This window comes from Spermophilus citellus, assembly GCF_964194105.1.
Source record: "Spermophilus citellus genome assembly, chromosome: 4".
Lineage (NCBI taxonomy): Eukaryota > Metazoa > Chordata > Mammalia > Rodentia > Sciuridae > Spermophilus > Spermophilus citellus.
Genome location: NC_138185.1, coordinates 129,573,027 through 129,596,497, shown reverse-complemented (window position 1 = coordinate 129,596,497; position 23,471 = coordinate 129,573,027). Strand labels below are relative to the sequence as shown.

The 23,471-nt window shown below is 39.4% G+C and overlaps 1 protein-coding gene across 1 annotated transcript in view; it reads right to left on the bottom strand.

The window, feature by feature from the left end:
- ATP8B4 (ATPase phospholipid transporting 8B4 (putative)) overlaps positions 1-23,231 on the bottom strand; it is a 253,104-nt gene extending 229,873 nt beyond the window's left edge. The window contains exons 1-2 of the mRNA XM_081291345.1: positions 23,098-23,231; positions 11,854-11,919 (exon numbers count right to left, since the gene is read on the bottom strand). Of these exons, the coding sequence (XP_081147471.1) occupies positions 11,854-11,881 (28 nt within the window). The 5' untranslated portion in view covers positions 11,882-11,919; positions 23,098-23,231. The remainder of the gene's footprint in view (positions 1-11,853; positions 11,920-23,097) is intronic.
- Positions 23,232-23,471: the final 240 nt, after the last annotated feature.

Genomic DNA, 23,471 nt, shown 5'->3' with positions numbered 1-23,471 from the left:
GCATGCAATGGAGGAAGGATAGCATCTTCAACAAATGGTGTTGGGAAAACTGGAAATCCATATGCAACAAAATGAAACTGAATCCCTTTCTCTCTCCATGCACAAAAGTTAACTCAAAATGGATCAAGGAGCTTGATATCAAATCAGAGACTCTGCGTCTAATAGAAGAAAAAGTTGGCTCCGATCTACATATTGTGGGGTCGTGCTCCAAATTCCTTAATAGGACACCCATAGCACAAGAGTTAATAACAAGAATCAACAAATGGGACTTACTTAAACTAAAAAGTTTTTTCTCAGCAAAAGAAACAATAAGAGAGGTAAATAGGGAGCCTACATCCTGGGAACAAATTTTTACTCCTCACACTTCAGATAGAGCCCTAATATCCAGAGTATACAAAGAACTCAAAAAATTAGACAATAAGATAACAAATAACCCAATCAACAAATGGGCCAAGGACCTGAACAGACACTTCTCAGAGGAGGATATACAATCAATCAACAAGTACATGAAAAAATGCTCACCATCTCTAGCAGTCAGAGAAATGCAAATCAAAACCACCCTAAGATACCATCTCACTCCAGTAAGATTGGCAGCCACTATGAAGTCAAACAACAAGTGCTGGCGAGGATGTGGAGAAAAGGGTACTCTTGTACATTGCTGGTGGGACTGCAAATTGGTGCGGCCAATTTGGAAAGCAGTTTGGAGATTCCTGGGAAAGCTAGGAATGGAACCACCATTTGACCCAGCTATTGCCCTTCTCAGACTATTCCCTGAAGACCTTAAAAGAGCATGCTACAGGGATACTGCCACATCGATGTTCATAGCAGCACAATTCACAATAGCTAGACTGTGGAACCAATCCAGATGCCCTTCAATAGATGAATGGATAAAAAAAATGTGGCATCTATACACAATGGAGTACTATGCAGCAATAAAAAATGACAAAATCATAGAATTTTCAGGGAAATGGATGGCACTAGAGCAGATTATGCTTAGTGAAGCTAGCCAATCCCTAAAAAACAAATACCAAATGTCTTCTTTGATATAATGAGAGCAACTATGAACAGAGCAGGGAGGAAGAGCAGGAAGAAAAGATTAACATTAAACAGAGACATGAGATGGGAGGGAAAGGGAGAGAAAAGGGAAATGGCATGTAAATGAAGGGAGGCCCTCATTGCTATACAAAATTACATATAAGAGGTTGTGAGGGGAATGGGAAAATAAACAAGGAGAGAAATGAATTACAGTAGATGGGGTAGAGAGAGAAGATGGGAGGGGAGGGGAGGGGGGATAGTAGGGGATAGGAAAGGTAGCAGAACACAACAATTACTAATAGGGCATTATGTAAAATTGTGGATGTGTAACCAACGTGATTCTGCAATCTGCATTTGGGGTAAAATTGGGAGTTCATAACCCACTTCAATCTAATGTATGAAATATGATATGTCAAGAGCTTTGTAATGTTGTGAACAACCAATAAAAAAAATAAAATTAAAAAAAAAAACAGCATACTACAGGGACACAGCCACATCAATGTTTATAGCAGCACAATTCACAATAGCTAAACTGTGGAACCAACCTAGATGCCCTTCAATAGATGAATGGATAAAAAAATGTGGTGTATATATACACTATGGAATATTACTCAGCAATAAAAGAGAATAAAATCATGGCATTTGCAGGTAAATGGATGGAGTTGGAGAGCATAATGCTAAGTGAAGTTAGCCACTCCCAAAAAAAAATTGCCAAATGTTTTCTCTGATATAAGGAGGCCGTTTCATAGTGGGGTTGGGAGGGGGAGCATGGGAGGAACTCTAGATAGGGCAAAGGGGTGGAGGGAAATGCAGGGGGCATGTGGATAAAAAAAAATGGAGGAATGAGATGGATATAATCACCCTAAGTACATGTATGAAGACATGAATGGTGTGAATATACTCTATATACAACCAGAGATATGAAAAACTGTGCTCTATATCTATAATATGAATTTTAATACATTCTGCTGTCATATATATATAACAAATTATAATAAAAAATAAATTTAAAAAAGAGGGCTTTTTGGGCTGGGATTGTGGCTCAGCAGTAGAGTGCTCGCCTAGCACAGGCGGGACCCGGGTTCGATTCTCAGCACCACCTAAAAAATAAAGGCATTTTGTTGTGTCCATCTACAAAAAAGATTCTCTTTCTCTCTCTCTCTCTCTAAAAAAAAAAGGGCTTTTCCCTCTGCTGTTCCTTCTAGTAGCATATCTGTGTGAAAAGAACAGCAGGAAAAAAAAGGAGCCTCATTTATTTACCTATTTATGAAATATCAAATAAAAAGCACTTAAAAAGATATATGAGTGAGCCAGGATTTCAGGCAGAAAAGAAAGGTGGCATTTAGGCCATCTGGCCACTTCTTCCCAGCTCTCCTTCCCGTGCTTTGGTTTAAGCCACTATCACCTCCCACCTCCTTCTGAGATTACTGCAATAGCCTCCCCTCAAGTCTTACTGCCTCTGCCCCTGCCTCCCAGTCAGCCTATATTCTCAACAGAGCAGCCAGAACAGTCCTTTCAAATTCTCTTTTCTATTTCTGTTCTAACAAAAATTACGAGAAACTTTTTTTTTAATGAGAAACTTATTGGCTCAGAACAACATCAACATATCATCTTCCAGTTCTGGATGCTGGCAGTCCAAACCTGTTATCAGGGCTAGTCCTTTCAAGGCTCTTCAGGTGAAACACTTCCTCAACTTTTCCAGCTTCTAACAGCTGCCCACATCCCTTGGCTCATGGCCCACATCCCTCTGAACTCTGCTCTCATTGTCAGGCCTCCTTCTCTGACTCTGACCATCTGACACCCTCTTATCTGGGTCTTGGCAGTTATTCTGGGGCCCTCTACATAATCCAGGGTATTGTTGCCATCTCAAGATCCTCCACTGCAAAGTTCCTCTAACCACAGAAGGGAATGTATGCCTAGGTTCTGGGGAGGTAGATATTTGGGGGAGTGGAAGCTTCAATCTGCCTTCCACAAGGATCATCTCTTTCTAGCTTCTCAAAGTTGCAAAGGGCCTTCAAAACAGTCACAGTAAGATTGTCAGCTGCTTTTTCAAAAGAATCAGTAGAAACTTGAAAGCAGTGGAATGACATCTTTGAAGTTCCAGAAGAAAAGGCTATCTACCTACATACAGGAGAAGTATTCACATTCACAAATAAATGCAAAATAAAATTAAAACTATATTGAGATTTCATATCATTTTACTCAGAATGGAAATTATCAAGAATATAAGTAACAATAAATGGTGGTGAGGATGTTGGGGAAAGGGTACATCCATACATTGTTACTAAAAAACACTCGGGAAGGCAGTACAGAGATTCCTCAAAAAAAGAAAAAAACTAAAATGGAACCATCATATGACCCAGCCAACCCACTACTTGGTATGTATCCAAAAGATTTTAAATCAGCATACTACTGTGATACAGCCACATCAACGTTTACACTACCACAATTCAAAATAGCCAAGCTAGAAAACCAACCTAGGTGCTCTTCAACAGATAAATGGATTAAGAAATGTGGTATATATACACAATGGAGTATTACTTAGTCAGTAAATGGATAGAACAGGAGACTATCAGGCTAAATGAAATAAATCAGTCCCAACAAACCAAAGGTCAAACCATTTCTCTGATAGGCAGAAGCTGGTCTAAAATAAAGGGGAAAAAAAGAAAATTGGGGGAGATTTATTCCATCGAAACAAAGTTCAGTGGAGTAAAGAAAGGGAACTAAGGAAGGAGAGGAGGGACAGGATAAGGGAAGAACAGCAGAATGAACCTGGCCTAACCTTCCTATGTACATATATGAATATACCACAGTGATCTAACCTTATGTATATCTATAAGGCACTAATTTTTTAAAATCTATAAGTAAGTAACAGAAAGATCAGGAGTGTAGAAGGAAGGAAATTGGGGAAGGAAGAGGAAAATGAAAGGGGAAGTACTAGGGACTGCATTGGAGCAAAATATATTTCATACTTTTATAATTATGTCAGAATTAATCCTAATATTATGTATAACTAAAAAGACCCAATAAAAAAGCATCATAAACAAAGGGTGTTCATTCAAAATCTATTCAGTTTCTGGAACAAAATGAAGAACACATGCTATATGTTTCAAGGTCAAAAAGGAGAAAGACAGCAGAAATTCCCTTGTGGAACTCAGATCTCAGTCATAAGATAAGAAAAATTTGAAAACTATGAACCATGTCTTATATTAAAAAAAATGGAAGGTGTCTAACCAAAAAGACAGATATAAAGGGAAATTCAGAGAGAGAGAAAACATGGGGACGTAACAATATGAGGGAGGTCTTCAAATATCTGATGATCTTTAATATAGATGGTAGAATATCTATTCTGCGTAATTCAAAAGCTCAGAACAGAAAGTGAAATTTACAAGGCTCTTAAATTCCAGTTAATATGTAATTTAATTTTCTGTCAAAACAGAGAACAAGTCGTCTCCCAAATTAGATGCCTGAACTACCTGTCAGAGCAAATATTCAAGGAAATATTCAGCTGCACTATGGGAATAGATTATCAAGTTGGAAGTAAAGCTGGACAATGTGATTGTGAAGATCCTTCTATTTCCCAAATCTTATCATTCAATACAATTACTATGGTTTGAGTATCTCCCCCAAGGATTTACATTAGAGGATTTGTTCTTAGTGCAACGATATTGGGAAGTGGTAGATCTTTAAAAGGTGGAGTCTGGTTGGTGGGTGTGGGTCACTGGGGTGCTGCCCTGAGAAGGAATCAAGGTAGGTTTAAGGGACCTGAGTTCTTGTGAGAGCAAGCGATTCCAAGAGCAAGTCTGACTCCTGACTCACTCTCTGAATTCCTGTTTAGTGATCCAATCTCTTCCTCCCCTGTGTGTTCCTACTGTTGGGATGCCAACTGCCAAGAGGTCCTCTCTAGAACTGAGCCAGTGCTGGCACTATGCCCTTGAAACTTCAGAACCATGAACTAAATAAATCTCTTCTCTTTGGTTAAAAAAACTGCTCCTGCATGGGGTACTGTGTCATAGTAACAGAAAACTGGCTACTACAGCAACCTAGAACTGTATTAAGAGTACTATTAGATCAAAGGTGGCAGCAGAGGGAAATAAGGTATAATACTTAGGAAAGTTTTTCACAGTGTACACTATATTTAAGAATCATCTCCTTAGAAGTGAACAGAAGCCAAGATAGTAAACAAGTTCTCTATGGAACAACATGTTTGGAGAAAAAAAGTGAAGAAGACTGAACCAGGAGGAAATTCTGTAACAAGGGTCCAGTGAAGAAGATAAAAGCATAAATCTGAGAAGCAAGAAGAAGTTGTAAGGGTCATGAAGACCAAAAATGATGAGCATTCAAGAAGAGAACAACCACTACTGCTAATACCAAAGAGACATGAGAAAGGACGGTGTTGAAGAACAGGAACGGCTTCTCCTTAGGACTTAGGAAGTCCTCTGTGACTGGTGATCTTTTACAGCAACCTAACCTAATCTACATCAGGGGTAATAAAACATCAGATGGCTCTAAGCCTACATAGTGCCACACTTAGATAAAGTTTGGGTAGCATACAAACTCAGTAAGTACTTGAGAATAAGAAGACAGCTTTTCTCTGAACTTTCTATTTGCAACTCTGCACAATGACTGTGGTGGCCAATTTTTAAATATAGAATGAATCCTCTGTGAGAAGATTTCTATTCCAAGACTAAATCACAGGACAAAAGTCTGGAGCACACCTAGGTCTAGGGTCTCCAATTCTGTCTCCTCCTGTTCTCCCAATCAGAGAGGCTGATGAACCTAGAGATGGAGGACAAAGTCCTGCAATATTTAGGACAAGCAGCAGAACTTGGGGTCTCTGGGATGATCCCTATCATCTTTTTTTAACATTTATTTTTTAGTTGTAGATGGACATAATATCTTTATTTTATCTTTATGTGGTGCAGAGGTTTGAACCTAGTGCCATATGTGTGATAGGCAAGCACTCTACCACTGAGCCACAACCCCAGCCTCCCCGCATTATCTTTTTACACAGAATTTTAATGTGGTAAAATAGAAGGGATTAGGTGGTTCTCACCTCTAGTGGCACCAGAGAAAATACACCATGATGCTCCTTCCTTCCTGAACACCAAAAAGTTATTAAAATATACATGAGAGATCATTAGGAAATTTAAGCCCAAAGTTATGAGAGGGCTTTTGTGAAGCCAGCACTGTCTTAAGCATGTCATTGACTTATCAGTACCTTTTGGTATTTCATTTTAATGGTCTCATTCAATTAAACTAAAGAAAACAGATTTTGAAAAAAAAGCATGATCCAACTTTACAAATGAGTTACTATAACAGACTAAAAGCAAGTTTAAAACAACAGCTACTTCATGTAACTGCAAAACTACTTGAGAAGACAGCCTTTGGATTTCTGTTGTTGTTCCATAAGAGATAAACACAAGGAAAAATATGTTCTTTAAATATATATATATATATACATATACATATATATATATATATATATATATATATATATATATATATATATATATAGCTAGCCAAGCCCAGTGGTGCATGTCTGTAATCACAGAGATTTGGGAGTCTGAGGCAGGAGAATAGTGAGTTCAAAGACAGCCTCAGCAATATAATGAGGCTCTGAGCAACTTAGCAAGACCCTGTCTCTAAATAAAACATAAAAAGGGCTGGAAATGTGGCTCAGTGGTTAAGCACCCTGGGTTCATTTACTGGTTAAAATATATATGTGTGTGTGTGTATAAATTTTATATACTTGTAAATTTTATTGATACAAGAATTTTATATATACATATAAATTTATATATACATATAAATATATATATATATATATTTATATATCCATATATATATTTATATATATACATATAAATATATATATTTATTTATACATACATATAAATTTTACATTAATGTATTAATATGATACCAATAAGGGTTGAGTCTGTGTTGTTCATTTTTTTAATCACAAATCCTCTAACACAGGACAAACCCAGTGTCTAATATGCTCAAAAAATGTCTGTGGCATTAACTAATCTAATTACACAGGAAAACAAAAATATGGACTTTATTCCTTTATTAGAGCCAAAAAAAACAAAAAATTCAAAATTCTGTTAGCATTGAGGCTCCATAATTCCTGGATCCTATTGTTGCTTGTTTGCTAAACAGAGATAATAATTCAACATTTATTTTAAGAGAAATCACTATAAACTCCTGCAAAGCAGGTATATAAATTTCAACCAAAGCAGCTGATCCCTATTGTTTCAGCCACACTGGCAGGCCTCTGACTCACCAAAAATAAATAACCCTTGTGAAATGAGCAACACAGCAAAGACTCCCAGGGCTTCCAAAATGTTCTCTTAAAAATCAGAGCCCCTTACAAGTTAAGTCTGCCAACAGGAAATCCACCTATAAAGGTAATATTCATGTCAGCCATGAAACCGGACAAAATCATTTTGGCAAAACCCAGAATATTAGGATAAAAACCTACCAACCTATGAACTATACCATGTTTCTATGAATTCAGTAGCCTAACACTTATACAGTACTTTTGTGATTTGTAAAGTACTTCATATATGTCATTACATTTTGCATTCATCTTCACGATAGCCTTGAGAGAGAGAGAAAGGGACGAACCCCATTTTATAAATAAGAAAGGTGAGGCTCAAAGAACTCAAGCAGGAAGAGCTGTTAAGCAGCAAGCCCAGGTTTACTCCTATTGCTTCTGACTCGTGTTTCTATCACACCACGAAGGACCATTACAGAGTGTTAACAGAGCTTTACACACCTAGAGCTCTAATGCTGGTCAAACCCAGGAAATTCTTACACTGTTGATCTAAATGAACCATGTTACATCACAGCCACCTAGAATCAAACGTATGGACAAGTTGGACAGGTGTGTAGTGAAAATACGTAAGTGCCATAGACTTCTATATCACCGCATGATTATAAAACTTATAGTAGCAATAATAACGTCTAAGAGCTACATTACTCCAGGCATCCTGGACTGATCTCTACATGAAAGCTCACAAAAATAAGCCTAAGAAACCATGAAGCCATCTCTCTCTCTCCTGCCCAGGACATTTAGGGTCGCTTTCTAGAAGGCAGCTGGTCCCAAACTGGTTCAGGGCTGACTTCCCCAGGGGCACAGCTGGCAGAGTGCGTAGGCCCGTGATAATTTTAAGGACCCTCAAAAATGTTTTAATTTTCATTTATTTTAAAATCAGAAGAAAAAATGAATAAAATAATAATGGATTCACAATAATGGGTCCAGACTGAATTCTATTTGTCTTTGTACTAATGCAGTCATAAAATCCAATGTTTAATACATTATGGAGGAAGGAAAAAACAAAGGCAGAAGTGCCTAAGGCCCACGGAAGACAGAAAGCAGCCCTGATGTGACTCTTCCCCATGCCCCATAAACACTCTAAGGACGGCCCTTGTGGTGTAATACGTGCTGGCTCCACAGCTCCCGCATTTTGGAATCAAGAACAGCTTTAGTAAAGAAAGATCTTAATTATCTACTTCTTTTGCTTCCCATATTGCCAAAGTAATAAGATCTGAATTAAGTATTTTATACATGAACAACGCTTTTATGATTGTTTTGTGGAGAAGCACATACTAGCTTTAACATAATTTGTCGCTGGGCCTCCCCTGCAAACTATCCAGAGAGGGTAAATTACAAAAAACAAATGGAAAATAGACTGTAGTCACAGTGTTTTAAGTATCTGACTCAATTCACTGGCATTTTTCACATCTCGAAGAATGTGAGACTTAGATGAATATGGAGATAATAAAAAATAAAGTATATCTCGGGAGGAGATTAGTATTTTTCTCATTACACTCATGACTGGTCCACATATTTTCACAGAAATTATCAACAGCTTCAGCTTCCTGATGATGTTGAGAGTTTAGATAAGTCTAAGTGCAGCTTTATTAATGCTGTAGATCTGAAGTACCTCATTGAGGCACAATATCGCCTCTTCAAGGTATTTCCCCAAAGAAACCCAGGCAGATTCAAATCTCTACATTGTACTCCTCTGGCAAATATAACACTGTAATGATGGTAAGTAAGATGTTTCAAAATCATGATTGCTACCATAAACATAAAAATTAGTGTGTATGTATATATATATATATATATATATATATATATATATATATATATCATATTATATTGAATTGTAAAAAGCTACAGTTGGCATAACAACATATCATAAGGGTTCTAGTATGTTTTTTGAAAAGAAATGATAGATGCCTGAGGTGAGGGGTATGCCAGTTATTCTGATCTGATGATCATGGTGCTTTGTAAACATGTACTGAAATGTCATACTATACCCCATTAATATTCACAATTACTATGTGTCTATTAAAATTTAAAAATATACTTTAAAAATTGCTACTAGCCAGGTACAGTGGCACACACCTGTAATCCCAGTGGCTTGGGAGGCTGAGGCAGGAGGAGGCGAGTTCAAAGCCAGCCTCAGAGAAAGTGAGGCATTAAGCAACTCAGTGAGACCCTGTCTCTAAATATACAAAATAGGGCTGGGGATGTGGCTCAGTGGTCAAGTGCCCCTGAGTTCAGTACCAAAAAAGAAAATGCTATTGATTGATTGACCGAATGAATAAAAGAATGAATAAATACTTCAAGTAAAAGAAGCTCTCCACCCTATTACCAGATCAACATTTTGGTGAATTTCATTCCCAAGGATCTTCCCTTTCCCTCTCCTCCTTCTCCCTCCTGGTCCCCTTTCTTTATTTTGCCACTCCATTATGAAGATGCTATAAATGGCTGGACTAGACTTTCCTAAAATTCAAAATAAAGAAAAATAATCTAAAGTTAAAAGAAAGTAAATGGATTAAAAGCTAAACTCAACGTGTGAATAGTGATTAGATATTGTATGAAATTTAAATCAGCTCTGAGAGATGAGATTTTAGGGTAACAGTTGGGGAAATTAAAAATGGAATGTATGTCATTTATCAATGTTATGTTTCTTACATGTGGTACCAATACTGTAGTTTTGTAGGAGAAAGCCTATTCTCAGGAGAAGCATAGCACTTTTTGAAGAGAAAGGAAGAAAGAGAGGAAACAGTAGCAAACTGTGACAACTACAGATAAAGTGAAGTGCATGTGGGTGTTCATTTTAGGATTCTTTCAACTTTTCAGTAAAACAATATTTTCCCAAAAAAAAAATGTTATGGGAACATGTAGATAAGAATAATGTTATGGAGAAATACTCAGACAAAAATATCTATAACCACAGTATTAAGTTAAAAGAGAAAGTTTCAAAATAATGTGCAGTGAAATTCCATTTGGGAATATATAATTAGACCAACACACAAGTGCATGAATAGAGCTCACTGTGGTGGGGCCTCCAAAGTTGTACCCCCAACAGCCTTGAATGATGGTCCCTAGATTGCACAATTACAGTCACTTCTGCTTTTTTACTTTTATTTATTAAGAAATTGCCTCTTTTTTGTGTGTACATTAATATATATACACAAGTGAGGCCTGGGTCTCAGACCATATTCTTAACACACCAAATTTTGCAATATTAGGTTCTGTCAGAAACTTACCCACGTTCTAACTAACCTTATGTTTACAATAGTAAGATCGTACCAGTGGCCTGATATAAATTATTTCAAGTGACAAAGAAAAAAAATGACAGTCATTCTACACTCTTAGACTAGCACTGGGAAAGCGTTGCCCCAGAGGGTTGTGGTTAATGGCCGGCAGTGGGAACAACCTTGAGACAAAGTGTAACTCATTTTGAGACTATGTTGCAATGAGTGTCCAACAGCATGGCCTGCACCATGAAATCAATACCTATGTAAGTAGGTTAAAGAACTGTCAGGGGTGTCACTAGGAGGGATGGGGCAGTAGATTAACTCTAGCCCAACCTTCAGTCTACAAAATCTATGGTCAAAAATAAATAAAATAGCAGCAATAAATTGGATACACATTCACTGAAGGAAAAACTACATGATAGACTGCCACTGGCTAACCAGCATCAAAAGGCAAAATCAATACTTACTAGTTGGGATGCTGCACTAAAGAACCAGAATATTATTAATACTATAGTTTGAGTATCTTAAACTAAAATGCTCCAAAATACAAAACTTTGTGAGTACTGACATGATACCCAAAAAGTTTCAGATTCTGAAGCATTCCAGATTCCAGATTTTCAGATTAGGGATGCTCAAGCAGGTAAAGTCTGTGCAAATATTACAAAATCTGAAAATATTCAAACTCTGAAATACTTCTGGCCCCAAGTATTTCAGATAAGAGATGTTCCAACTATTTCCAGTTGACTGATTACTCAATCAAGAAAACAAAGTATTTCCTCCTACAACAACCAAAATTATTTCCACTGTGTAAAGTTGGTTTTAAGTGTTCGTGTATGCACACACCACACAGAAATAAAAATGAAGAACAAACTGTTGATTCATGCAACCACATAGATATGCGTCAAAAACCTTATACTGAGCCGAAGAACCAGGACCAAAGAATAATACTGTGTTGTTTCATTTATATTTGTGTTAAAAACAGGCAAAGCTAAACTGATAGAAATGAAAAGATGGCTGTGGGGAATGCAGGAAGGATGAATAAAAAGACACACCAAGGAATTTTCTAAGGTGACAGAAATGTTTTATATCTTGTTTTATACACCCTTGAGAGTTTCAAGGATGCAGACACGAATTGTCAAACTTGTTGAACAGAACACTTAAGACCAGTGTTTGTGTGTTGTCAATAAATTAAACCTCCATAAAAAATTAAAGTTAACATTAAAATGCATATCATCTGAAGAACACAATACTTACCAAGCAATTTCTTTTTACTGCAGAACATTTTTGCTCCTGACCATTTACCAGATCTCAAATGCAGACCTACGTTAGAAAACAGGAGAAGCATACAATATCAGTATTTGAAAAATGTTCAATGACCATAAATTTATATTTATTAACTTTCTTCCTAGATAAATCTATATGACTAGGAAGTCACTGACACAATAAGGAACAGCTTCAATTTATCAGGCTTAAATCTAACTGGATAAGAATAATTCTACATTGCATTAGATAATGGGGAATGAAGGGAAGGGAGGGGAGATGGGAATAGGAAAGACAGTAAATTAAATCAGACAGAAATTTCCTATGTTCATATATGAATACACAACCTGTAAAACTCCACATCGCACCATGTACAACCACAAGAATGGGATCCTAATTAGAATAAGTTATATTCCATGTATGTATAATATGTCAAAAATACACTCTACTGCCATGTATATTTAAAAAAGAAAAAATAATAATAATTTTGTACTAAAACAAAATTTATTTGTATTATAAAAGTTTTGGGGCTTAGAAAATGATGCCCCAGAGTAAAGGAAAGTTTCTCTCTGAACTTTTGTCCTTCTGCCTTTGACTCCTCATTCTCCCTCAAAGTAAGCCACAGAAACTGGAATCCTTTTTCCCCAAAGCCATTCATAAAACCTAAAACTACTACTCTTTCTCCTACCTTTCTGTGTAGAGTTGACCATAAAGAAATTCTCCAACTTACTTTTTTTTATTATAGATCAATAAGATCCCCATTCCAGAAAGTTCCTATCCCATACCTGGGAGAAAGAAATGCTACAACTGAAGGGCCAAGAAGAATCAGATCAGACAGGCCTTGCTGGGCTTCCCCCTTTTGGTCATTTTCACTAGTTCAGACCCTTTTTGCCCAATTATAGTTCTCCATGGTTCTGGCTGTTTCATTGAACCTAAATATAAAAATGAATAATTCATTCCAGGTCTCTGGATGTTTAATATGAAGCCTCCTGTATCATGTAGGACTATGATCAAATAAAATGTGCATGTTTTTTCTCCATTAATCTATTGCCAGTTTATCTCATTAGACTCAAATATCTAAACTTCAGAAGAAAAAAATGAACTTTTCTTGGACAACTTAAGGTAAGAACAAGTGTGACATTCAATTTGGCATTAAAATTGTACCAAAACTAATATATCCCATACCTTGTGGCCCAGAACATCTTGGGGTGAGGTTTCAGCATCTGCCTTTTACTCAAGAGTCATAGGTAGTTCATATCAACTGGAGCTGGTAATAGCTCCTGAACTTTGGGAGCCACATGTAAGAGAAATTATTAACCAAGCTCTGGAGAAACTAAACACAATTCAAATTTTTTCCTCCATTTATCCTCATAGCCTCATCCAGGTTTTATCAAGAAATTCAGAATAATTCCATTATTATCTTCCACATTTTCTGCACATGGTCTAATTTCCTTCTTATAGTAAAGTCTATTAAAGATTTAGAATGAATGCATAAGCAAACAAATGATTTCAAATATACAGAACCCAGTAGATCATGGATGTAACCCAGACACCTTTGCAAATACATGACCGGGTACACAGAGGTAATGAATGTATGCTTTTTGTATTCAAAGGGAAAATGACTTGTTTGCTTCCTGCTCAGAAAATTGATATGGTAGGATGCAGTAGACATACATAAATAAGAAGTTTGTCAGTCATATGGAGACCACAGAAGGGGAAGAGTAGTTACAAAAAAATAGTTTGCACAGGAAGCACAGCCCACTCTGCTCCACCACAGATCCCCCCAGAATCTAAAATTCCTGAAATAACTCCTCATTGTGCTTCTGGGTTGTGCCTGACAAAGAAGGTCACTGACACTTCATAGGACATGGGCTTTTCTAGGGCCCAGGCTACTAAAACTGATGACTCCAAGCAAGAAGAGAGGGCACTGCTGCCTAGAAGCAGGAATAGATGTCAAATATGACCCATCAGTAAGTCCCCTGTTCCTCCCTTGACACCTTCTACCAACTGCCACCAAGGTTGCCCAAGACCATCCTTCCCACCCCTCCTCACTACTTCCCTCACCCCAGCCCCAGCTGTGGGTTGTGACTAGGGCATGACTGCTGACCAGAAACTGCTCTTGCCCTATGCTCCTTCCCCACAGGTCTCCCTCGCTCCAGCCTTGGCCACCTATAGACCAGTGTCCACATCAAAGCCAGAGTTATCTTCATAAAAGGGAAATGTTGTGCCCCTGCTAAAGACCCTCCAAACACTTTCCACTGGCCTTGGGAAACAAAGATCAAATTCTAACATGACGGCTAGAACCTTCCACACCCTGATCCCTATTCATCTTCCTAGCCTGATTCCTTATCCCTCTCCTCCACTGCCCACATGTCCCCCTGCATTTCTCAGGTATACACTCCAGAAACATTCCATTTAGCCTCTTTCCATTTGGGAGACTTCACACATGCTCTTCCCTCTGCTTGTGTTAACCACCCAACCCATCTCTGCTCCTCTCAGCTCTCATACCCACTCATATATCACTTCCTCTAGGAGGCCTTCCCTGACCTCAAATCAGATAGGAACACCCCAATGCGCTCCCATAAGCCTGAACAGCCCATTTCAGAGTCCCTATCACTCTGAATTGCCTGTTATTTTAGCTATTTCCCCATTGCTTCATATACCCAATTAGGGCAGAGACTTTATCTGTCCCAGTTCTTAGCTGTAGGTCTGGTATCTAATACATGCCTGGTGCACAGGATTGCCCTAGCAACACTTGCTGAATGAAAGAAGATGAAGGAATAATGTCTTGAAATTCTAAGAGGAATGGAGCAAGGGCTTCTAGATACTAAAAGTCACTGAGCAACTATCCTTCCCAATCCCCAGATGCAAATTCTAGAATGTTAAATCTGCCTTTCCAGAGCTGGGGACTAGAAGGCTTCCTGGTCGAGGGAGGCTCCTCCCACTTACTGGCCCCCATCCTCCTGTGTGCCACTATCTCCAGCCTAGAACCCCAAAGGATTAGCAATAGGAAGATTGTGGTGGGCCAATGGAAGAGCAAATGAGCAAATCCTGGGAGAGGAAGCAAATGAGCAAATGAAGAGGAACTAGAGCTAGAAAGGAAGATTTATAAAAAGGATCTTTTTTTGAGGTAAAGCTTTCATGTGAAAATAAGGTGGGCAAAGTAAGTTCTCATCCATGAAGGACTTTATTTGTTGTTTCTTTGTTTCACAAAACAGTTGCAAACAAACAAAAGCCTCAACAGATATAAAATTACATAAGGAAGGAAGATGGAGAATCCTGTGGCAAGGACCCTTGTATCTGGTAGCCCCATCTGGCCAGAGGGGGAAAGCTCATCAGCAATTCTAGGCTAACTTGTTAGAGATTGAAAATTCTCTCAGGGGACTAAGTCAACATGTGCTATTTTCAATGGCTTAGAGTCCCTGGAGCAGAGGAAGAACAATTCTTTAAGCCAAGATGACAAAAGGAACTGGATACCCTGAGAGGGAACAAAAAGAAAGCAGGCACAAGGAATTCAACTCTCAGAAGATGGTGACAAGTCACTGGCCTCATTCTCCTTCTTTCTTTTTCCTTGTTGGTTTTGGCAGATTGGTCTGAGAGATTAGAACTGACAGATAACCAGTAGAAAAGATGGAGCTAGGGCTGGGGCTGGGGCTCAGTGGTAGAGCGCTTGTCTCGCTTGTGTGAGGCACTGTGTTTGATTCTCAGCACCATAAATAAATTAATAAATAAAGGTCCACTCACAATTTTTAAAAATATATTAAAAAAAAGATGGGCCTAAATGTATTTGTGTAATTTAAAGGTAATCAAAGGGAAAATATCCATGTAACCCCTTCCCACTCTTAGTTTAGATCTTCCAGCAAGCACTTCTCATTGTAAAAATTCTGAGACAATCAAGCACAAAGCAATACCAAATCCTTTATGGTCATCTTCATGATTTTTGATTTTGTAGAAAAATATTCTCAATTTCATAATTAATCAAGAGTGATAAAATAATCACTATTGGATGGATTAAATAATGTTTCTGAAAGATTTTCAGAAGTTATTTCTTATTTTTGATACTATTCAACTGCTTTTTTATTCTCAGAAACGTAAAATTACAACGAAAAATAAAGAATTGACATTCAAGCCCACGTTTCCTCTAGACCAATCTTTTCCTTAGAACAATGGCAATTCAGGAGTATTTTTATGGAGGATTCATACCAATGTATCAGATTCTAGTTTAACTTTGAGGAAGGAAATTTGTCTTTTCATTCTTGCATCTATATCACCTCACCAAAATACCCCTGCAAACACTTGTTCCATCTCTAAATGATGTCAGAGTAGAGAAACAGTCATCTTTTACTAAACTTTTGGGCCAGAAGATGTCTAAGGAAATACAGTAAACAAAATGAGATAAGAAGAAAATTTTTGCAAAAAAGTAAAATCTAGCTGTAGAAGCAGGAACTTGGGATTTTGAAATTCAACCATTTACAAGTACTAAAGCAAATGATATTTACGAAAACGTTCCCCCTTTTTAAAATTGTTCCAAAGCAGAAGAAATGGGAAGAAGCTGCTAAGTAGGTAGGTCTTATCTTACTCCTGGCTTCTTCCTCTTATGCAGGCAACCAGAATGGTGGTTTCCTTGGGTTAAAGTTCTACTAGATTTTATGTTTACATATATATGTGTATATGTGTGTATCACATATGTGATATGGTATGTATTTATGAAAAGGTATGAGAAAAATAACAGAAATTACAGCTAAGGGCTTTATGCATACATTCATTTTAAAATGAGATTAGTACTTTTTTAAAATCAAAAATTAAAATTCTATGAAGATTTTCTTTTCTTTACATTCCAAGTTTAGGTTTGGTCATAGAAAATAATTCTTGTAATGATAGAAACAACAAAGTCAAAAGAACATCCCAATTCATAGAGGGAAAATGAAGAGTTGTTTTCAGACACCTGGAGATTGAGGTTAGACAAGCTAGTTATGCCTATGTGGGGAAGAGGGGCCTCCTGTCCTTATTATGATTTCAGGTCTCTTATAGTGGAAAGTGTACACCAGGTGCAGGTGATACAATGCTTTAGCAAAGGATTAAAATGGAGAGTCCTTTTAATGACCTGAGGCTACTCAGCAATCAAGTTATTAGGGATAATTCCCCCTGCTCCAATTTCATGCTCACCAAGCAACCTGCTGATAATAAGTTGCTTTCCCACAGAAGCTGCCCTACAGGGAGAGAAGGCACTAGTCATGAAGAAGTGAACATTCTGGTCCTCCTGACAGTTATATTACATATTTTAAATCAATAAATTGTCATTCTTATTCATATCATCTGTCTCCTGAGCTAATATTAGTTTGCTCCAGGAAGGTAGATCTGTTTTTGGTGTGCTGTTGAATTACATTCCAAAATCTATAGGACAGATGGCCCACTCTAGCCATGGTGAGTTCACCAGGAGGACCTCAAGGGAATAGCCTGGTGAGCTACTCAATCAGCAATGGGATGTGGTAGTTGGAAGCCTGTTCTTTGGTGTCAAACAGCCTGATCTTGTATTCCCATTCTTTCTCCTATCTCATTACAAAACCAGGAGCAAATCTCTGTATGCCTCAGGGTCAACCTGATAGGCTGTAGAGACAAAGGGCACAGAGTGAGATCTCAAAGGCAGCTCTTTGAATCTTTTTTGCCAAAGTAGCCACACAAATGTTAGAAAGAAAGGAGGACTGTGAATATAATTCCTTCAAGACATATGCAGTGCAAGATAAGTGTAAAAGGGTAGTAAGGCTTTAAAAAAAAAGAAGGAACTGAATTTGGTGTAACCCCAGCTTCTTGAGAGGGTTGCTAAGTCAGCCTGGGCAACCTGGTGAAACTGCCCCAGGCCCCTGCCATCTAAAAAAGAGGAGGAGAAGGAGGAAGAGGTGGAGGAGGAAGAGGAGACTTTAAAGAGAAGATACACATTCAGTGTAGGGATGGTGTGTAAGGCGTAACCTAAGGGAGAAGAACCAGTAGAAGGAGAAAGATTGAAAAGAGTGACAGAAAGGCAAAGGAATGGGAAGAGATTGGAAAAGAAAATGAAAATGAAGGGGCCAGGGCAGGTAAGGAAGAGACAGGAGCAGTCCAGACTAGGAGTTTGGACTGCGCATGGGGCAGATCCTTGGCTGCACTGGGAGCCCCTCCCTCCCCTACTGAAAGTATAAGGAAGAACTGGAAGTTTCCCACCAGATGGATCCTCTACTTCCTTTGAGCTGTGGGTTCTCTTCAGAGGCCAAGGAGAAAGGGACCCAGTATGGCTCCAACCTCAATCTCTTCCCATTCCTTTGCCAACACCAATCCTGCCCTGGGGAGGACCCCCTGCCCTCCTCTCCTCTGGACTCCATTCTCTACTCTGTCCTACTCACCTTCTCTGACTCTGCTTTCCCTTGTCCCTTGGAGACAAGAGAACTAGACAGGAGAAACTTTAAATATAATAAGATTCAAATCCCAGCTCAGTTACTTTCTAGTGTTACTCTGAAGAACTCAGGTACTTCTCCCAAGCTCAATCCGAATCTATGAAATGGAGACCACAGGACCTCCTCCAAACTGTCGCATTGTTAATATATATGTCTATACAGTTCTCTCCATAAACGTGTGTCCTCCTCCGGGTCTGCCTTTTCTCCTCCTTCAATCTCCCAGCTTCCTCTCCCCGTCTCCTAACTTTTCTTTATATTCCTCACTGTGGTGCTTCCCCACTAAATTCCACCTTGTCTCTGAGAACCAGCTAAAGCATGGACAGGAAGAGGGCTACTGTGTGGACTGAGGTGAACCTTGAAAATCCAGCTGCTTGAGCAGTAGCAGGTCCTAGGGTGGAGGGCAAGATGAGGGAACAGGCCCCTTCTTCTCTTCTTGCTCCCTCCTGCCTTCTCTGGCCCTACCTCTGCCCCTCCCTCCCCAGGCCCCAGGTTCCCAGAGTTGAAGAGGAAAAGTTTTAGCAAGCCCACCCTAGAAACACAGCTCTAGGACCCCAGAGAAGGGAGATCCTGGTGAAGCAGAAGAATCAATGTGGGAGGTGAGGCCAGATAGGAAGCAAGCCCAGGGTGGTCCTGCACATGTTCAGCTGTGAGTGTGAGTGGTGTGGACACTTGAATCATATATAGTATCAGTGGCAGATGCCTACACCACGGTACTTGTCAACATGGTACAAAAGTAGAAGTGAAAACCATCTAAGCCAATCTGCATGTGCACATGTGTACATGTGGGAGTAAAAGCAAAGCCAAATATATAAATTGCTTAGCAATTATGTATAATTACCATGACATGACTCAATAACAAATTGCTGTATTTCTGTATGAGGTATATCAGGTCAATATTGTCATGAGTCATCCTCTCAACCTGTCGGTTTACAGTCTGTTAGGCGTGTAGTCATTACCCAGCCAGATTTTCACAGCTTTTCTTGTTCATCCCTGTTTGTTTGCCTCCTTGGTCACCTAGCTTCATTTTCTCTTTCCTTCCTCCTCCTTTCCTAGCCTGCTTTACCTGCCCCCACAGGATTGAACCCAGGGGTGCTTTAACCCAGGGGAGCCACCTCCCCAATTCCAGCCCTTTTTATTTTTTATTTTGAGACAGGGTCTTACTACATTGCTTAGAGCTTACTAAGTTGCTGGGGCTGGTTTTGAACTTGCCAAGTTGCTGCAGCTGGCTTCCTGCCTCAGCCTCCCAAATCATTGGATTACAGGCGCACACCACCATGCCCAGCCAAGCCTGCTCTTGCTGCCTTTCTTGAGCATTTTACCCACCTTCTCCTCATCTTGTCCTTTCTCTCCCAGACATGCCTCCCCTGATTTAGTCATCTTCCTTCCCCTTCTCACTTCTCTATTTCTCCACCGTCCTGGAGTCAAACCACTCAGGTTTGCGTGGTCCAGCTAACCCTTTAACCTCCAGCAAGTTCCCCCACCTTCTAGCCTGTTTTCTCATCAGTAAGTGTTGAGCATCAGAGTAACTCATAGGATTATTAGGGAAACAAAATCAGACCATACCTGTAAAGAAATTAGCACAATACTTCCTGCCTCAAATTAAGTCTCATTTAAGGAAAGCTAATATTGTTTTTATTTTTCTTAAATGTGTTTTCTAAACTCTCCACGTGTAGAAAAACACCCAATTTGAGAGCCATCTCCTAGTGATGTTCAAATAATCAGACATTCATCAGGTATCTACTCTGTGTCTAAACTGGGTTGGGCATGAGGAAGGCAAAGACGCATTCCCTATCCTTCAGAAGGCCACAGTCCAGGGATGAGAAGAGACACACAGAAAGAGCATTAGAACAGGAGTGCAGGGCTGTGGTAGGAGGGATGGAGAACACAGAGGCAGAAGGAAGGGCGTCACCCAGGCTGCTCTACAAAGTCAGCTAATACCTCATACCTGGCAAGTCTGAGCTGAGTCCTCTTGAAAGGAAGAGTTGGTTGAATAAAACAAGGTAAGGACAGGCAAAACGAACAGACTGTGGAAAGACTAAGTGTTGTGAAAGGAAGGTGAGCAGTAACATTGGTGGCAACAGGTCACAGGGATTTAGGTGGAGTATGATGTGGCAAAGTAGATGAGAGCTGGATCCTGAGTGACATCACTGTCCCAATGGTCTTCCCCATCACCATGCACTGGGTGCTTGACCTTCTGCCAAGCACCAGCATGTATCATCTCATTCAGTCGTCACCAAAGCTCTGTAGATAGGGACCATCACGAGAAGACATAGAGCATTGCTGCGGCCAAGGTCTTGTATCGATCCTGCAGGATAGTGTGATTAGAATCCAGCCCCTCTTGTCCTTCATCATTGCTCCCCGTGTCTCTCTATGCCAGTCCATGCCGTCTGAGTTTTTAGATTACTCTCACAGCATGGGCTGACATGGAAAGAGATTTGGAATCAATGACAACAGGCAAGTGAAGCCACATTCTAGTCACCAGACTTTACAAGTGGCCCATACGTTGAGGTGCAGAACAAGGAGAAATCTGGGGTTATTGCTAGATTTTTGCCTTGGACACTGAGAGGACAGAGGTGCCATTAACTAAAACGACAAATGTAGCAGAGGAGGATGGAGGAGAAGAGGGAGGGGCAGGAGCAGGAACTGGTAGAGGAGAATAATGACTGATTCAATCCCATTGGTCCTGGAATGGTTCTTGATCACTGAAGACATCTTCAGCACTAATGAGAAAAGACAAATTTGTAGACTTGGAATCATCCACCCAAAAGGAACTGCTGAAGTCATGGGGAATGAATGATCTCATTCAGGAAGAACAACAATGAAGAGAGGACAGTGGGTGAGGATAAGTCAATAAAAGAATAAGGACAGAGCCCTAGGGAATCTCTTGGGCTCAAGAAGAGTCAGAGAAGGAGCTACTGAGATGAAATGCTTTGGCCTACCCACAGCCCCCTCCTCCCCTAGGCATCCACACTGTGCCCAGCACAGGATAGGGGTTCAATCAACTTCAGGTGAGTAAATCAAAGAAGAGAGGAAGAAAAGGTAGACTCAAAGCAAGGAAGAAACATTTCCACAAGTATAGCAGTCAATAACGTTTGATATTTATTTAGAAATGTATTGATATTTAAAGCACTCATTACCACTAAGAAGTTATGTTTTTCTTTGATATCTTTGCATTAAAAAAAACCTCAAAAACTACCTTCTAATTTTTATACATGCCATGCCACCAGCATCTAGAACATTTACATTAAACATTCTATTTCTGCCAGGCATGGTGGCACACACCTGTAACTCCAGCTACTCGGGAGGCTGAGGAGAGGGATCACAAGTTCGAGGTCAGTCTCAGCAACTTAGAAAACTTTATTTTGAGACAAGTTCAGAGCATTGACAAGGTCTCAAAACAAAGTTTAGAAAGGACTGGGATGTAGCTCAATGGTTGAGAGCTTGTCTAGCAAGCATGGGATCTTGGGTTTAATCCCTGGTACTGCAAAAAGGAGAAGTAGTCCAATTTTCTTTTAAATAGTTAAGTTTTTTTCTTACTAAAATTATTTCCAATTAGCCATCTGTCAACAACAACAATAACAACAAAAAATCCCCAGGCACAGAAAAGAAGATCACTTGGTCCCTCTATTTAAAGATTCATACATGATAAGACAAATCACTGAGTTTTCATCTTGGAGTAAAGGGCCAGCACAGAATAACCCCTGAGACTCATGGGCACAGGTGTTGCTCATCCCACACAAAATCCTATATTTCCTCATCCCTTCCTAATAAGCCTTCAGCCCCCAATTAACAGATCTCTCCAGTTTCTCTTTTTTTTTTTTTCAAACAGCTGATTGTCAACCAGAGACCTGCAACACTTTCGTGTCTATCAACAAAACAGCCTATAAGGATCATTTTTTTCTATTCAGAAATATCTCAGCACTGAAAAGTTAACCCTCAAGCTTCAGAGGGATGGACCAGTGCAAACTGTCACATCTGAGCCTCGAATTCATCATCAAATTAAAGAGTATCTAGAATAGGCTCGCTAGATGAAATCTGACAGGGGTGGAGGGGAGGAACTACCAAAGGAAATGACAAAGACCCACACATCAAAAAGAAAGGGACATTCATGCTACCCCCCTGGCTCATTTATAGGCTAACATAATAAAAATCTGAATTTCAAGTGAAGAAAATGTCAAATCTCCCATCCCTAAATTGTCTCAAAGGAATTTTTTTAGTAAGAGGAAAATAATACAGAATATTTGCTAAATCTCAACCACAGATAAAAAACAGCAAAATGAAATACTCATCCGGAAGAAATGAACAGAAAGTTCCCAAGGGCAGAGCCAAATGCCCACTTGATCTCACCAACTCACCTCAACCTGGGAAGCTTTCCCAGCAGTGCGGAAAATCACACGAGGATCCGACCCACAACCATATTGAAGAGAAAAGCAAGGCTATACTGCAAGAAACAAACTAGATCTCTAGAGGGCATTCTTGAAAACCTGAGATCAACTCCCGGAAAAAATGGTCTTGACCACTTACCGCTACCGGAAGCTACTAGGTAGCAGCCAGATTCAGCCTTTCACCAGAAAAGAAAAAAAAAAAAAGCAATTTGGCTGCAAGTGAGGAAGTGGGGGAGAAGAACACTCCTAGGAAAAGGTTTGAGAAGAGCCTGTCCTCCAGCTGCCTGCTACTGCTGCCAGGACAGAACTGGTTAATATTGGAGAAACAAAAGGAAACTCCCAAGAGGCTGGCTTCCTCTGTGAGAGTCAAGAATTCAGAGGGTGAAAGTGAACAAAGGAAGGGACACCAGCTAGCATCTACTTACCAAGCCTCCACCGCCCTCCACCGATAAGTGAAGAAGAGTCCTTTGGAGTTCCCACCTGTTACCAGAGATGAAAGACTTAACAGTGAGGTATTTTGTTTTGTTTTTGTTTTTAATCATCACAAGGGGAGTTCAGCTCTCCTACAGATGAAAGCCAAGCACACATGAGCAACATTGAAGATGCAAAGAAATGACACTTCTTCTTTCCCAACATCCTTAATTTCAACGCACAGGAAGCAAGCATTAACCCTGAGGATACCAAAGAACAAACGCTCATAAGAAATAGACTTGAACTTTTTTTTTTTTACTTTGGAATAGAATTGAGGGACTCTGGCTCAAAATGTGGGATAAGATAAAAACAAAATATTTTGGTTTGT